Genomic DNA, 15,690 nt, shown 5'->3' on the forward strand with positions numbered 1-15,690 from the left:
TTTTGTTAGAAATCTCTCTTGAGCCAGCCTATTGGCGCCATGTGCTCCTGCTAATAGGATAAATCAGGATAGTGGGCAAGAAGTCAGCAATCGAGACAAAGAATCTGTTTTGTCACAGACAGATGGCAAAACTAAGCAGTGATACACAACTCCTCTTATGTGACCTCAATGAACAGGGTCAGATAACCTGGGAATCTCAGTAACCTGGAGTCTGCGTGTTTCAGCAGCCCAAGTAAAATGCAAAGTGGTCACATACCCAAAGTAGTCACGAGTTCTTTGTTTTTGTCACCTTTTGTAATTTATTTTAATTGCCCAAATCTGGCAACAGCTTTTTGTACTTCAGCAGTTGCTTTTCCCACCTCAGCTGCAATATTCTGTTCTCTCCCTCTCCAGGGCATCACCTCCATCTGTGCTGGGGAGACTTCAAAGATAAAAGGGCTATGACACTTTATTCTCCCAACTCCACCATGAGGTACTGCTGGTGTTGTGCCTGCCCACTGCAGGACACCTGGGCTGCCACAGGGATGTGCACAGCTCGGCACCTTGTTCAGATTGTCACACCTGCAGGGATCTCAGCACTAAATCCAATCCATTCCAGCACTGTTGTGAGATGGGTCTACCAGCAGAAAGGCAGCGACTTCAGTTCAGTTGAGGCCAGTCAGACTGCACCCCGAGACGCATCTGTGTATCAAGAGGGTGAACACACAGGAAATCAGGACACAACTGGCCTCGCTCAAATGGTATTGGCACCTTGCAGCTCAAACATTCCCACCATACAAGTTTGCTTCACTACTGCTGGGTGTTGTAGCATGTCCAGCACTGCTCTCTTGTTCTAATATTAAATCTTGTGTACCCAAGGGTACAGTTATGCCTTCCGCATCTAATTGCAACTCCTCTGTCAACTTACCTGGAAAGCTTCCTTTGCTCTAGCATTTCACCCTGAAGGATCAAAAGTAGTGCCCCTGAGACATTCACATGTTGTCCTGCACACATGCAGTACATACTGACTTCTGTCTCCTCTCTGCTCTTCTTAAACAGGTCTGCCTAAACTTTTTCAGAAATTTGACCTTCCTATGCCCAAGGAAATGTTCACCAGAACGCTCAGGAACCGCTCACCAGGAGGCTCATGCTGCACAGCAATGCAAAACATCAGGCTCAGGCAGAGCCAGCTGCCGTTTTCTAGAAATAGACACTTCCAGCATTTCCTGACCCAGCATGCACAAATGGGTCACTAAATCCTTTGTTTGTCATGTAACATGTATAGAGAATTGTTATGGAAGTTTACCTTTCTGGAAGTCAGTGTAAATACATTTTGTACACAAAGGAATTCAAACAGTGTAATTGCTATTGTGTCTTATGTAACTTTTCAGCACATTTTGCAAAAATGCCTCCAGTCCCTCAAACAGTGCAGTTCTGATACGGCCCACCAGTGAGCATTCACAAACATTCACAGCTCAGAAACATTAGAAACCAACCTCCTTTTTGGTGGATAGGAATCCTATCCTATTTTATTTATTTATTATCCTATTATTTATTTATTTATTTGAAGTTTAGCAGAGAACATTAAAAAAATCAATTTTGGATTAAAAATCATATAAAATACAAGTCTCTAAATTGGAAGCTATGTGACAAAACCCATTTCTGTATGTGGGAGAAAATCTGTTGTGAAGAAGTAAGGCATCTGTCCTGCATATCTGTTTTTAAGTGAAAATTACACAGTGGTTCTGGGCTCCTCAGTACAGGAAAGAGAAGGAGCTACTGGTGCAAGCCCAGCAGAGGCCACAAAGATGAATATGGGTCTGGAGCATCTCTCTTAATAGGGAGACTGCAGGAGCTGGGCCTTGTTTAGCCTGGAGAAGACTGAGAGGGGATCTCATTAATGCACACAAATATTTCAAAGGTGGGGGCCAAGAGGAGGGTACCAGACTCTTTTCAGTGGTGCCCAGCAACAGCATGAGGAGCAACGGCCATAAACTAAAACACAGCTTCAAAACACAGCTTCTAAGTTTCGTCTCAACATGAGAACTTTACACTGAAGGCGGCAGAGCACTGAACAGGCTGCCCAGGGAGGTCATGGAGTCTCCCTCTCTAGGGACATTCCAACCCCACCTGGACGCGTGCCTGTGTAACCTGCTCGAGGTGACCCTGCCTTGGCAGAAGGCTTGGACCGGATGATGGACCGGATGATCTCTAGAGATTACTTCCAACCCGAACTGTTCTGTGATTCTGTGAACCCTTCCGGCGTTCCCCGTCAGCCCTACACGGAGAGCAGTGCCGGCCACGGCCCCGCACAGCACACTTCCCGTTGCCAGCGGCCCTCAAGTCTCCGTGCGGGACGCGTATCCCAGCGACCCCGGGGCAGCTCCGCGCTATCCCCGCCCGCCGCGCCCTCACACGGCCCCGCACCCCCCCGGCCCGAGCTGCGCCCGGCCCGCCGCTCCCGGCGTGCACCGCGGCGTGGCGCGCGAGGCGCCGCTGACGTCCCGGCCCCGCCACTGGGCAGCAGCGCGCGCACGTCACGAGCTCGCGCGGCTGAGTCACCCGCGCGCCGTCGCAACGCCCGGCCATTGGCTGCGGCGGCGCCCGGCACCGCCCCCGCAGGCGGCGGCGCTATAAAAGTGGCTCCGGCGCCTCCTCCGCGCCTTTAGCCCCGGGTGTCTGAGAGGAGAAAGATGCATCGACTCCGCTCACGGGCCTCCACGGGGATTTCTGCCTTCGCCGCCGGTTCTCCCTCCGCCTGCTCTCGCCAATCACCCCCGCTGCCCCGGACCGCGAAGTCGGCCTCGCAGAGGCGTTGGAGTAAAAAGCGCTCCTGCTCTTCCATCGGCTGATTGTCGCTCATTCCCGGGCGGGGGGGAGCAGAGAGTCCGAGACCCGGAGAGGGGCCGCGGGAGCCAAGCCGAGCCGAGCGCCGCTGCGACCATGCCTAAGCCTAAGAAGCGAGGGAGCAACCACCAGCGCGGAGCCGGTGAGCGTGGCCGGGCGGGCAGGGGCCCGGGGTCCAGCCGGCGTTTCCCGTGGCTGCAGGGTTCCGCCCTGTCTGGTGGCGTCCCGGCTCCCAGTGGGCGGTGGGTGAGCAGCAGGACGGGCGGGGGCCGCCGCGGAGCTGCGGCCGGGCCGGGCGGGTGACAGGAGCCGGCCCCGAAACCGCCACCTCACGCCACCGTGCGCATGCGCCGGGGGGACAGCGGGCGCGGCCGCCCTGGCGCCGGCGGCGGCGAGAGCGCCCCGAGCAGCGGCCTCAGGGCCCGCGGCGCAGCGCGGGGAGACGGTGCCGTTGTGCCCCGAAACGCTGCTGTATCTCCAACCCCCCCTCCCCTTGTTCTTAGCCTAAAATAGGATATTGTAAAATAAACAATCTTCGTGCAGATTGGGAATGTGCGTGGCGGAGGTGCTGCTGCCGGGGCAGAATGGAGGTTTTATGGAGTGGTGAGAAATTTTACTTTGGGCTGCCGTAGCCGGGAGCAGCATCAATCTCTAGTATCCAGTGCAATTCACAGGGTGTTTCTGCAGCTCCTTTTATTTTAGTCTGTGATGGGCTTGCTATCATTCTTGCCACTTCTCCCATTGAACTTCCCTGTTTGATATCAGTAGATATCAGTTGATATCAGTAGACATCAAACAAGAAGGTGGCCGTGCTGGAGCTGTGAGCTTCCAAATTTCTTCGTTCATGCATTGACTGATGTTTTTCTCTTGGGTTATGGTCAGTGATACAGGTGGATGGCTAAAAGCAGCAAAACATTTGGTGTGTGATTTAATTTGAGAGTGCTTGGACACTGATCCAACCAAAAAGTATAAAAATAGTTTTTTGGGGTCTTGGTAGTCCTGAAGGTGACAAGCTCTGTGATGCTACCTTCTTAAATAATTTAGAATCAGTTGTGCCACAAAAAAATAGCTGGAAGAATGGAGTTCAGAGTAAATGACTTTTGGTAGCTGTTGGAGAAATAACAGATATAAAAAGTTGTAGGGATGACTACTGGTAAAAATAATACTACTTTCTTCAAAAAGTTTGAAGATACCACACCAAGGCCTTCTTGGTCCCAAAAGGGAAAACTTTTATCCCTTGTTGAAGCATTTGATGTTCTGGCTTGTATTTGTAATTCAGTATTAAAGAAGTTGCACGTTGCTGATGCTGCACATACAAAACTTAGTCCCATAAATCCTGCATTGAACCTGGTAATGTATGATTGCCTAAATGTTTAACTTCTACTGTCTTGAAGTTCCTCAAAATTAAAAACTGAAGATTGTATGGCAGTTTTTTAGGTAGCTTGTCCTGACAGTTGAATTAATATAGACCTATTTTTAAAGCACTGTCACAGTAAATTGCATTAACTTGAAGTCGATTGTAGAAAGATGCTAAATCTAGAGTGGGAATTGGACCTATATCTGGAATAGGAATTGGATCGGTACTAAGTGGGTCCTTCCCCAACATTCTCAACTGGTCTTCCAGAACACAACCAACTTAGCCTTCAGAATAGGTGAGAGTAAGGGAATCAGCAGAGGACAGAAGTGTTATTTCTGTGGTTGGGTCAGGGAGAGTGAATCTGCTGGGAGAGTTCAGTTCTACATTTGGTGTTCAGATCTTTCTTTTCCATATGAAAAATGACCAAACTATTGTATTCATCTTTCCTTAAGGTGGTCAGCCCAGAAATGTGCAGCCTTTTAGTGATGAAGATGCTTCAATTGAAACTATGAGTCACTGCAGTGGCTTCAGTGATCCTGCTAGCTTCACTGAGGATGGTAAATTCTTTCATTTATCCATCTTTGTAAAAATATAAAACCTGACTTGACTTAGTAGTTTAAGTACTAGACTGTAAATAGCAGTAGCAAAATAGTGACATTCCATTAACATTGTGTGATTGTTAGTCTAGTTTGTTTTTGTTTTGTAAAAATATACTCCGGGTTTCATGAGGCTCCTTTCTATTAGTATTATACAGTTCTGACATAGAGACAATAAGAATTTTAAGGTGCATTATAAGACATTCATTTTCATAAAAGTTGAGGCAGTAAGAACTGCAGAAGAGTTTAGGATGGGAAGAGTCACGTTTGCCTGTTGTGAACTAGATTTGTGCATTGTCTCTTTTACCATCTCTGCAACCGGGACTGCTCTAATGTCCTTTTCTTGGGAGGAGGAGACCTGAAAGCCTCATACAGAGAGATAAGGCAGGGAGCCTTCCCTGGGAATACTTGCCACTCTTAACTGAGCTCATGTCACAGAGGCTTCTAAAGCGATGCCATATAGGACAGGCTGCTTTGACAATACTCACTGCATCAGCAGTGAGCACGCCACTGTACTCCGGGGGTAGGTGTAGTGGACTGGATGAAAACATGTTGCTGACAGGATTGGCTGATGGTCATGAGCTGAAGCAAATTTTTGTAAGATCTGACTCTTCTTGCCATACATTCTTGGCACATGTAAGGAGCAGATAGAGAAACAGCACAGATGTATCAACAGGGCAGTCTTTATAAAAGTATTTTGGGTGGCGGTTTGATGTAGTAGGATTAATACCATTGAGCTTCCATAATACTGAGCAATTATGTAGCTGTTGTCTGTGTTAAACTGGTTTCTCAGTGTTAAAAACATTGTGTTGGAACTACTGTGCCTGCTAATGAAATTATTTCTTCTGGATTAGGGCCTGAAGTTGATGAAGAAGCCACTCAAGAGGACTTAGAATATAAATTGAAGGGATTTATTGATCTTACATTGGACAAGAGGTATAGTCTGCTTTGAAGAAACGCTTTCATACATTGTTTGCTGGCTTCCTCTGATTTAATAAGGGAAATACACATCAAATGTTTTTACATGCTTACTGAGGTTAGGATTATTTCATGCTGGTGAGGACTTCTGGATCTGAAAAGACCTTTTTTCCCTCCATGGAGTTTTTGGATGAGTTAAGACTTGGCTAATAGCTTGAAGTAGAGTGACTTTATTTCTAACCTGGTGTGCTGCTGTGAACTCTGTCTCCAAACTAAGTTTTGCTGTCCTTGAGTAAGGAGGCAACTTGTAGCATTTCCTATGTCATTGTACTTGTGTGGGTTTCTCTACTATTGGGTGCAGACAAATATAAACTACCATAAAACAAAGGCAGGGTTTAACTGATGTGTGCTGATTTCAGGAAGTCTTCCTTTTCTCTTCTAACAGTGCAAAGACAAGACAAGCAGCCCTTGAAAGTCTGAAAAGTGCTTTTTCTTCTAAAATACTCTATGAATTTATCATGGAAAGGAGAATGACTCTAACTGATAGCATTGAGCGCTGCATAAAGAAAGGTAATGAACATGCTTGCTATAGAAACCAATAATCCTTATGAAATAGCACATTGCTTAAAAGGAATTTAGACTGCAAGGCCTCTCTAGTACTTTATAGAGTGCTTAATAATTTAGTTAACATTCCTTTTTGAAATTTAGGTGTCATATTTTAACTGTCCTAGAAAATGAACTGGAATTATCTTGTAACTATTAATTTCTGAATTTCCACTTGCAAGCTTTCATGGTACTATCTTTAAATGTTAAAGGAAGAAAGCAACGCACAAGGTGATTGCTCATTATAGTGTGTTAATCTCCAGGTAAGAGTGACGAACAGTGTGCAGCTGCCGGACTGGCCTGTCTTCTGTGTGTGCAGATGGGGTCAGGAATTGAAAGTGAGGAGATTTTTAAGACTCTTGGTCCAGTTCTGAAGAAGATTGTCTGTGACGGAACAGCCAGTATCCAAGCCAGACAGGCTGTAAGTATGAAATGTTTATTTGCCAGGCAGGGACAGAGGGCTGCTTTTGACCAGCTCACTATTGTGTAATCCAGAACTAAAGGTTACCACACTGGTGTGTACTCACAGTGTTGACATATGCTCTGAATGATATATAGCAGTTTTCACTGACTTAAAAAGTCCCACCTAAAGGTTGAACATGATTCTCTTCTTCAACTTGGTTACCTTCTTAAAAAGCTGTTCAGTGTAGTACTTTGACAAGTGTCTGAACTCACTGTATTGTAGTCTCCTTTCTGCAGTTCTGAGGGCTGATGTTGAGGTCCTATAGGAAAAAAAAATTAAAGTTTACCCACTGATTAATGTATCCTTCCTGTATTATTTTTATTTTATTCTTAAAGTTTAATTTTATTCTTTAACAGCCCAGGAATATTACTTAAGCAATTATATTTATTTTTGATAAAATCACATAAAGCACAGCTGGGACTACATACGTAATACACTTGTACATTTGTACTGTACTACCAAAAGTATTGAGTTTTTTGCCCAGTCATCTCATCTATACATCAGTGGTATGCTTGAAATGTTTAGTGAAGACAGTCTAAAGCTCTTGCCAAGAGTTGAGTTTTTTAAAAACTTCAGAGATTTAACTAGTATTCTCCAACTTGCCTTTATCATTAAATGGGTGGCTACTCTATTGTACTCAATGTATGTTTCAATAGATCCTGTCAGCTGCAAGAGAAGGTAGAACTGGTTCAACAGCAATTATTTCTACAAACAAACAAAAGCTATTAAAGCTTGTCCTGTTTAAATGTAATTTCGAGTCCTTTGTGGTTAGTGTAAACATGACGTTCGAACATTTTTTTCCATACTCTTTGCAAGAGGAATTGGAGTACAATGTTGAGGATAGGGAAGAGATGGGTAGGACCTTGCAGTAGAAGCTGCAAAGTTCAAGGAAAGGCTCTTGCAGTTCAGAGTTTTCATGCCATTTGATTGTAATAGTTGCCAGGAAGGGAAAATATTTCCCACAGCTGTGAATAAATATCATATGTCCATTACTGTTTGTCATCATACTTTCTAGTAATGAATCCTAGTGAGTTTTAAAATAATTTGGTGAAAGCAGTGCTATGTATAGCTCTTTCAAGGGCTTTGGAAGCTATATTAAATAATAATACATGAAAAGTGAAAGCTTGTTAGAGTAACAGCTATAAAATCATCCTGAGTGTAGATGGGAATTGGGAGATAAGTATTACAAAGCAGCTGAATTAAACAGAGTTGCAGGCTTTTATACTCTGCTAAAGTCTTAACCTCAAGTTTCCATTATTCCAGATGTTAAATTTCAAAGGTCCAAGTTTGAAGGTTTTGTCCATTGTAACACTTACGTCAAATACTGACACTTTTTTCTTTTGTGTCTAGTGTGCAACCTGCTTAGGGATTTGCTGTTTCATTGTCACTGATGACATAACGGTGAGGATAAATACACTTTTTTAATTTAATAAGTTGACAAGATGAAAATGTGTGAATCTTAAGCCACTTCCATTATATTTTTCCCTTGTTCAGGAACTGTACTCTACTATGGAATGCCTAGAAAACATCTTCACAAAGGCCTATCAGCGAGATAGAGATACTAATGGTGTATCAAGTACCCATAATACTGTGCTTCACATCAGTGCTCTCTTAGCATGGACACTGTTGCTGACTATCTGTCCGATGAATGAAGTGAAGAAGAAAATTGAAATGTGAGTATCTTTCTTGGAAAACAGAATTTGTAATACTGTTTATATGCAATGAAATGGTGTTAACAAAATTTACACCTTAATGGAATATGACTTACTCCTTAGGCACTTGCATAAACTTCCAAGTCTGCTGTCTTGTGATGATCTCAACATGAGAATAGCTGCTGGAGAAACATTAGCCCTTCTGTTTGAACTGGCACGTGAAACAGATGCTGTAAGTAGATGTCAGCAGCTAAATTTTCTTGCATTGGGATGATGATGAGACATAATATTTAACCTGTGTTGCATAGCACCCTGGATCTCCACAAGTGGCAGACAATTCCCTGGTTTGTTCTTTTAAGTGAGTCTGCCCCAATCTAAGGGGGTATAGCACTGATTCACAGCAATTTAGCTGTCATTTTTACACTAACTTCTATGTTGCAAAAGAGGACCAGTGAAACAAAACACATCAAATAGTACTGAATAGCAACTAGAAATGTGGAGTGCAAGATTTAAAATCTAAATTCAACACGAGCTTTTAAAACATTAAGAAATCCCAAGAGAGATTTCAGAATAAAACAGTATTGTTTACTGTAGTGGGAACACTCATCAGACGCTTGTGCAGACACATTCAAGTAATTCACAACCTGCACAATTCTGTTCTCACAGCTAAAATTCTGTCATTAGGTGGAAGAAGTGTTGACTTAAGTATTGTTTTTTCTGTTGCCGGTGTATTTTGGTTCTGAAAAAAATCTCCGGAGCAGTTGATTAGGGGTGAGATAAGAAAGGGTTTATTTGCCAAGGCAATAGATGATATAGACGCGCGCACCGGCCGTGCCCGAAAGGTTACCTTTTATAACATTATCCATCCAATCCCAGATGTGTCCACCCTTTGGCCCTTCCTCTGGACCGCCCCGGGCCCTCCCCCTGAGAATTGGGTCTGGGGTCTTTTGGGACCACCTACTTCATCATCTTCAGCTTCATCAGAGTACAAAGGGCACATTGTTACCTAGTTTTTGACCGTACTCTGTGGTTTAGGCCCTGATACGCTGTTCTCCAAACAGTCTAGGCCTTTGCCTTGACAAAAGACTAAACACTGCTACTGGATTCAGGGGTAGGTTGATATGGAAGGCATAGAATGGGGTAAAAGGGTTAGGGAATGGGTAAACAAGGGAAAGGAACAAGGGGACAAAAGGGTTTCTGCTTTTTAAGACCTACAATTCTTACCAGTCTTACAACTATTAGAAAAATAATAAAAAAACATTAGGGGCTTAAGGCATCATTTCAGTGTCCTTATTTAGGTAACTTGAGAAGAATAACTTGTATTTCTGGATGGTTTTACACCATTTGTGACTATTTTAGTCAATCAAAGACTAGGCAGTCATTTTAAGAGGGGAGACTTTAAAAAGATTTGCACAAATTTTGCACAGATACCAATATTAATACATCTGAGATTTCTTGGGGTTTGCTTTTGAGTTGGATTAGATGAAAACTGCTGATATTTCCTCATACACAGCTAAACTTGCCTTTGCGCATTCTTCCATATGCCTTATTAATTTCCAAACTGTTTTCTTGACAGCTCTGAAGGAAACAGCCTCCTTTCACTTAGTCATGGCACAGCTTGGGAGAGCTGCCTAATGGCTCCTAACTTGATCAAGGCTGCTGTGCTTTGCCAGAACACTGTCTAAAGTGAAAAGATAACTCCAATTGAGTCAGGAATCATGGCAAACCTAGCACTGCATAATCCAAAACAATACGTTGAGACTTCTGTGTAATTGCACACAGTGGGGATTTGAGTCTCTTGGCTATGGAAGTCAACTCTGAAAGAAAACTAAATGGAGATTGCAACTTGATCCTTTATTTGGTCAAGCTGACTGCAAGTAACTAAAATCTTTAAATGCACTAAGAAACGAGCCTATTCACTACAAACTACTTCTGTTCCATTGAGGAAATGCCCCTTTAATCATTACAAATTTTTCTCATTGGATCCTTAACAGTCAGCGCAGGTTATAAATGCTTACTGTGTTTTGCCTTTGACCAGTTCCTTTCAAAAAGCATACAGTAAACTTGCCCTATTTAGTTGACATGACAAAACACTCAGATTTTAAAAAAAAAAGGCAAAAACTTGTTTTTAAATAAGTTTACATACATTCTTGTTAATCTATGTGAACTACTGCTAAATTAGTAAATAGGGGAAAGAAAATATTTGTTTATATGTGTAAACCACATATTAAATATTAAATATAATAAATAACACTAATTTATTACCATTTACTTCAAATGTTTTGTTAAGCATTTTCTAAAAAAAACCTGCTTCTAATTTCCCATTCCATACAAGACTCATAGCTAAATACTCCTTACCATCAGTCTAATGGTATTTCACAATCTGTCTCCAGCAGCATGAATTGTGTGCTAATAATATTCAAGTGCCCTCAACTTGTCAGGAGTGGCAGGCAGGTTCAGTTTGAGTGCCTTGGAATTATGGAGCAGAACAGATTTACAAGTGTATATGCACAGTGAAGGAGCTGTACAGTTTCATGTGGCTCTGACTGCCAACATTGACTTCATTAGTGCCCTTCTTGGTAAACTGGGTGCTGTGGCTTTGTTCTTACTGGCTTAAACACTGCAAATGGAACTACAGGAGTGCCATTTCTGTCCCTTGAAATAACAAAGTAAGAGGCTGTAGAGATCTACATGCCCAAAATTCGGAGATCCATTTTCTTATTTTGCAGAGGAAGAGGTTTAACCTAGAAATTAAAAAAAAAAACCAAAAAAACCCCAACAAAACCCCCCCCAAAACCAAACCAAAATAAAATCAAAACCAACCAACCAAAAAAAAAACCCTTTTTTTTTTTTTAACTAGGATTTCTTTTATGAAGATATGGACCTTCTAACAGAGAAACTAAGAGCTCTGGCTACTGATGGAAACAAGCACCGGGCCAAAGTGGATAAAAGAAAGCAGCGATCTGTCTTCAGAGACGTTCTACGGGCCGTTGAGGTGATTCTTTTGTTTTAGTTACAATCCAGTATGTAGTATATAATTTAGGGAAAATAGTTTTATTATCAAACAGTATTACTATTTCAGAAAACAAGAGGGAAAATTTGAAATGAGATTTCAAATTCTGATCACTTGTGTGAAATAGAACTGCTTTTTTTTAGGAATATTAGAACAAAAAGTAATTGTTTTGCTCCAGCCTTGACTTTCATATAGAGAAGGTCTCTTTTTCTTTAAAGAAGGCTAAACTGTACTGTAAATACTAAAGTCTCTTTTATTTTACACCATGAGCAGAATAGTTTTCATAGAAAACTTTGTATGACATCCAAATAGTGTCCTGAATTCTGTGAAAAGATCTATTGTAAAATCTTACTGACTGTTGTGCTTAATAGACAAAAAGTAACTTAGTAAGGTATATCACAAGTGATACCTGTCAGGGGCCATAGAAGTGTTCGTGAATGGGAGGGGGAGTTGTTGTCCTAAGTGTAGTACCGTAATCTTCTGTGTTTGCATATCCAGATTATGAGAATAATACACAAAGCAGGATGCTAAAAATACTTGATTAGTGACATAACTGAGTAAGCCTCTAAGACAGCTCTAGAACTTGCTATCATGGTTAGTTATCTTGTTATCTTACACCTCTGGAACTTGATTTTTATTTTTGCTTGTCAGATAACTATTTCACTTCTGTATGGGTAAGAGCGAGTAAATATTAGTTGATATTCAGAATAGTTAGACAACTTGAAAGCGAAGGAGAATGCTTGGCAGGATTTGAAGTCACATTTAAGATTCTGCCTGTAGAGGAATCTGAGTCATCTGTTAGCACTTGTTATGTTCCGTTGTCCCAGATGTAGCTCCTCATACTTGTAAGATGGGGACTAAATGAGGCTTACAGACTGACTTAAGGGTGACTCCTGCACTCAGAACTGTTTTTTCTGGAGATGGGTCTTAATTCTTAAAGTAATTTTAAAGATGAAAGTTAAGGGGTTTTCTTTTAAAAAATGCTTTCTAACTTGAAGAATATCAGCTTCAAGTTTTACATGAGATTTAACTTCAGGTGTGCTTCCATTTTTATGAACAAATACAATCTTTAGTATATGCATATTACGTTGTGTGGAAAGTTTTAGTGTGCCCAATTTATCAGTGAAGATAAAGTTCACTGAGATCTATAAAATTCCTAGTAAAAAAGAATGTTTAAATTAAAATTATATGTGTTGTTTCCTTTGATTTTTGGATAGGAGCGTGACTTTCCTACAGAGATGGTTAAGTTTGGACCTGAGCGCATGTATATTGACTGCTGGGTTAAAAAACAAACTTACGATACATTCAAGGAGATCCTGGGGTCAGGAATGCAATATCATTTGCAGGTGAGCTGGTCTTGGACACATGCTCAGACTGTTCTTTACTATCTGGCTTCTTTGATGTAATTCAGACTGAACTACAAAATCCTGAGTAGAACTTAGTGAAATGATGAGCTTTGCATTTGGAGTGTTAAAAGATAGCATTTAAAGAAATAACTGCAGTGAGCCAGAACTGTCTAGGTGAGCTGCTTCTGAGTTGTAGCTGGCTTAGCAGTTGACTTCTCCAAGAAGTAAGAGATTTAAGCTGGATATCTTTTTAGCTTCAGAGTTTTCACTGAATCCTTATGCTTTCTTTCAGCAGAGTGGTGTGGTCATCTGGCTGCTATAAAGCTGCATGCCTCCACCCTTCCCTTTTGAGCCTGTAGAAGGAAGGCAAAGTTTCAGTCAAAAATAGTGAACGCAATTTGCACCCCAATGATGAGAGCATTCCAGAAGAGAAGAGATAAGTCCTTATCTCTGTTCTGGGAACTGCTTGTTTACTAGTCATCTGTTTACAGTTCCTGTTTCTGCTACATATGTACCTTAGGAATATATGCTCCCAAATTGCTCTGATAATCATGGGGTTAAAGTTCTTGGTCCAGTGTCAATTGCATTTTTATGTGACTTGTAGCAGGCATGTAGCAGCTTTTTCAGTTTTTTCAAATACTGCTTTTATTTTAAAACTGCTATGTTGCAAAAACAGCTGTGTTCAGCTGCCTGATCTTGTGTAGAACAGAACAGTTGCCTCATTTGCTTGGACAAAAAAATCAATAGAGGCAGGGGAGTTCTCTCTGCCTTCTCAAGGGGGCAGTTTTTGTTCTTAGCCTTATTCTGATTGAAAGAGCAAATGCTCATGACGTAATTGCAAAAAACAGCAGCAAGTTGACACGAATCCTACTATTTCTTACTGGAATACTTCATATTTAACAGTAGTCAACTTTGGAGACTTGATAGTTAGGGGAGAAATTGATTGTTTGTGTTTCTTGTTTAGTCAAATGACTTTCTTCGGAATGTGTTTGAGCTTGGTCCACCAGTAATGCTAGATGCTGCCACTCTTAAAACAATGAAGATATCCCGTTTTGAAAGGGTAGGTTATTGCACCTTAATGAATTTTCTTTGCTTCATACACTAATACATTTCTGCTGTACTTCAGAAGCTGTTATTGTTAAACTTGTTGCTTTAGTTCTATCAATGCCTCATTGTCCTGAATGAAACCCAACCTTGATTGTATGTGCCTTTGAGCTCTTAGTTAGGTTTTCCACTGGGCATGTGTCTGCTACTGCTTCTCCCAAGGGTCTGAAGGTTCACATCGTTGCTGATTGGTACCAGATTCACACTCCACACATGTGAAACTTGGTCTCTTTTGACAGCTCCAGGTTTTCGGGGAGGGACCTACAGGAAATCATGGAAACAGAGTCTTTATAAAGACAGTATCCCAAACTCTGCAGTGTAAAATGGGCACTAGGAGGATGACTTTGGTCTATTGCTTGTGAATGTACTCATCCTGCATATAATTTGAGCAATGGTGCTACCACTTTTAATCTAGGGGTGAATTTAACCTACATTGTGTCTGTATGATGTTCAAAACTGGCAGGCTTCCAGAATTGCTTGTAGCTCAGCCTTTCTTATACAAACCAAGTTTCTTTTAAATGTATATATATGTATGAAAATGAATCAGCCTTTGGTGCAAGGGTAGTATGCTATAAATTTCTGAAAGTCTACCAATTTACTTCAAAAATTAATAAAAAGATATTTTCATCTGTTTTGTAACATGAAAAATCTCTGAAGAGCATAAGCCTTATGAACATCTGTAATAAATATTTCTTTTTTTATTTTGTAGCACTTGTACAACTCTGCAGCATTCAAGGCTCGGACAAAGGCTAGAAGTAAATGTCGTGATAAAAGAGCAGATGTGGGGGAATTTTTCTAGATCTCATTTTCAATGGGGTTCAATTTTTAAGTAAAATAAATTTGTAACATTTAAATGAATTTTTAACTTCTGTAGTCATAGTTTGCACTTGTGCACAAGGATGTTATGTAAAGTCTGTAAATATAATAATGCATGTTGTTGCTTCATTGCATATACACTGTATATATATTGATGTAACATTTGGAGCAGGGATACATTATATCATTTGCATTAGCCACCAGTTGCTCCAAAGGTTGAATATATTTTAACTGAAATGTTAAATGGGGTGGATAACTGTAGTCAAATTGGATTCTTCATATAAAGGTAAATTACTTTATGGATCAAGTGTTTTGGTAAGAATGTGCTAATATGAAAAGATAACCATATTTGTGTGAAATTGAGTAACTTTTTAACTCTTCAATGGCAGATGGACAAAGAAATTTTTATGTTTCTATGACTTTATCCTGACAGGGACTATGAAGTTTAATAACCTCTACTGACAGTCAAGTAGTGAATGACAAATACTCGCCTCAATTTAAAACAAAAGCAAGATTTTTGTGTTCTGAAATTGGATATTTAATTTTTGCAATAAAGATGTTTCTCACTGGTTGCGCTCTGTGTAAAAGTGATTATTTCATGATTGAAAAGCTGCAACAACAGCAAAACCTAAAGGCTGAAACAGATGGGTTTGGTTTTTTACCCATTCAGACGTGGTTGTGTTAGTCTCAGAGGTTCAGTAGATGCTACATGACTGTCTTTCTTGCTGTGTTTCAAAGGTGTATCTTATTTGCATGTGGTCTTGCACAACAGCCTACTCCTCATTTGTCACTGCTTTTGTAATAGTCAAATGTTTTCTAGTTCTGGTGTTGCAAAAGACCTCGTCCCTTATCTTACAGGAGGCCCTTCCAGCTCCCCTGTGTTTGTAATGTTGAAAGCTACTCCTCTACTACATTCTCAAAATGGTAGGTCAGGCTATCAGCAGAGGAAGTAAACCTTGCATCAAAAAACCTCACCAGCCCCTGAGAACTGCTGCT

General features: G+C 41.2%; 1 protein-coding gene across 2 annotated transcripts; it reads left to right on the forward strand.

Moving 5' to 3' along the window:
- Positions 1 to 2,602: 2,602 nt before the first annotated feature.
- IFRD1 (interferon related developmental regulator 1) lies at positions 2,603 to 15,265 on the forward strand. 2 transcript variants are annotated; one of them, XM_064655986.1, is made up of 12 exons: positions 2,603 to 2,968; positions 4,636 to 4,740; positions 5,634 to 5,715; positions 6,143 to 6,267; positions 6,564 to 6,721; positions 8,114 to 8,164; positions 8,258 to 8,436; positions 8,539 to 8,647; positions 11,276 to 11,410; positions 12,646 to 12,774; positions 13,739 to 13,834; positions 14,588 to 15,265. In XM_064655986.1, the coding sequence occupies exons 1-12, from the start codon at positions 2,923 to 2,925 to the stop codon at positions 14,675 to 14,677; spliced, it is 1,305 nt and encodes a 434-aa protein (XP_064512056.1). In that variant the 5' UTR covers positions 2,603 to 2,922; the 3' UTR covers positions 14,678 to 15,265. The 2 variants fall into 2 exon arrangements, with proteins under 2 accessions (XP_064512056.1, XP_064512057.1); XM_064655987.1 differs by lacking the exon at positions 2,603 to 2,968 and adding an exon at positions 3,311 to 3,429.
- Positions 15,266 to 15,690: the final 425 nt, after the last annotated feature.

Source organism: Pseudopipra pipra, chromosome 5 (genome assembly GCF_036250125.1).
Source record: "Pseudopipra pipra isolate bDixPip1 chromosome 5, bDixPip1.hap1, whole genome shotgun sequence".
Classification (NCBI taxonomy): Eukaryota; Metazoa; Chordata; class Aves; order Passeriformes; family Pipridae; genus Pseudopipra; species Pseudopipra pipra.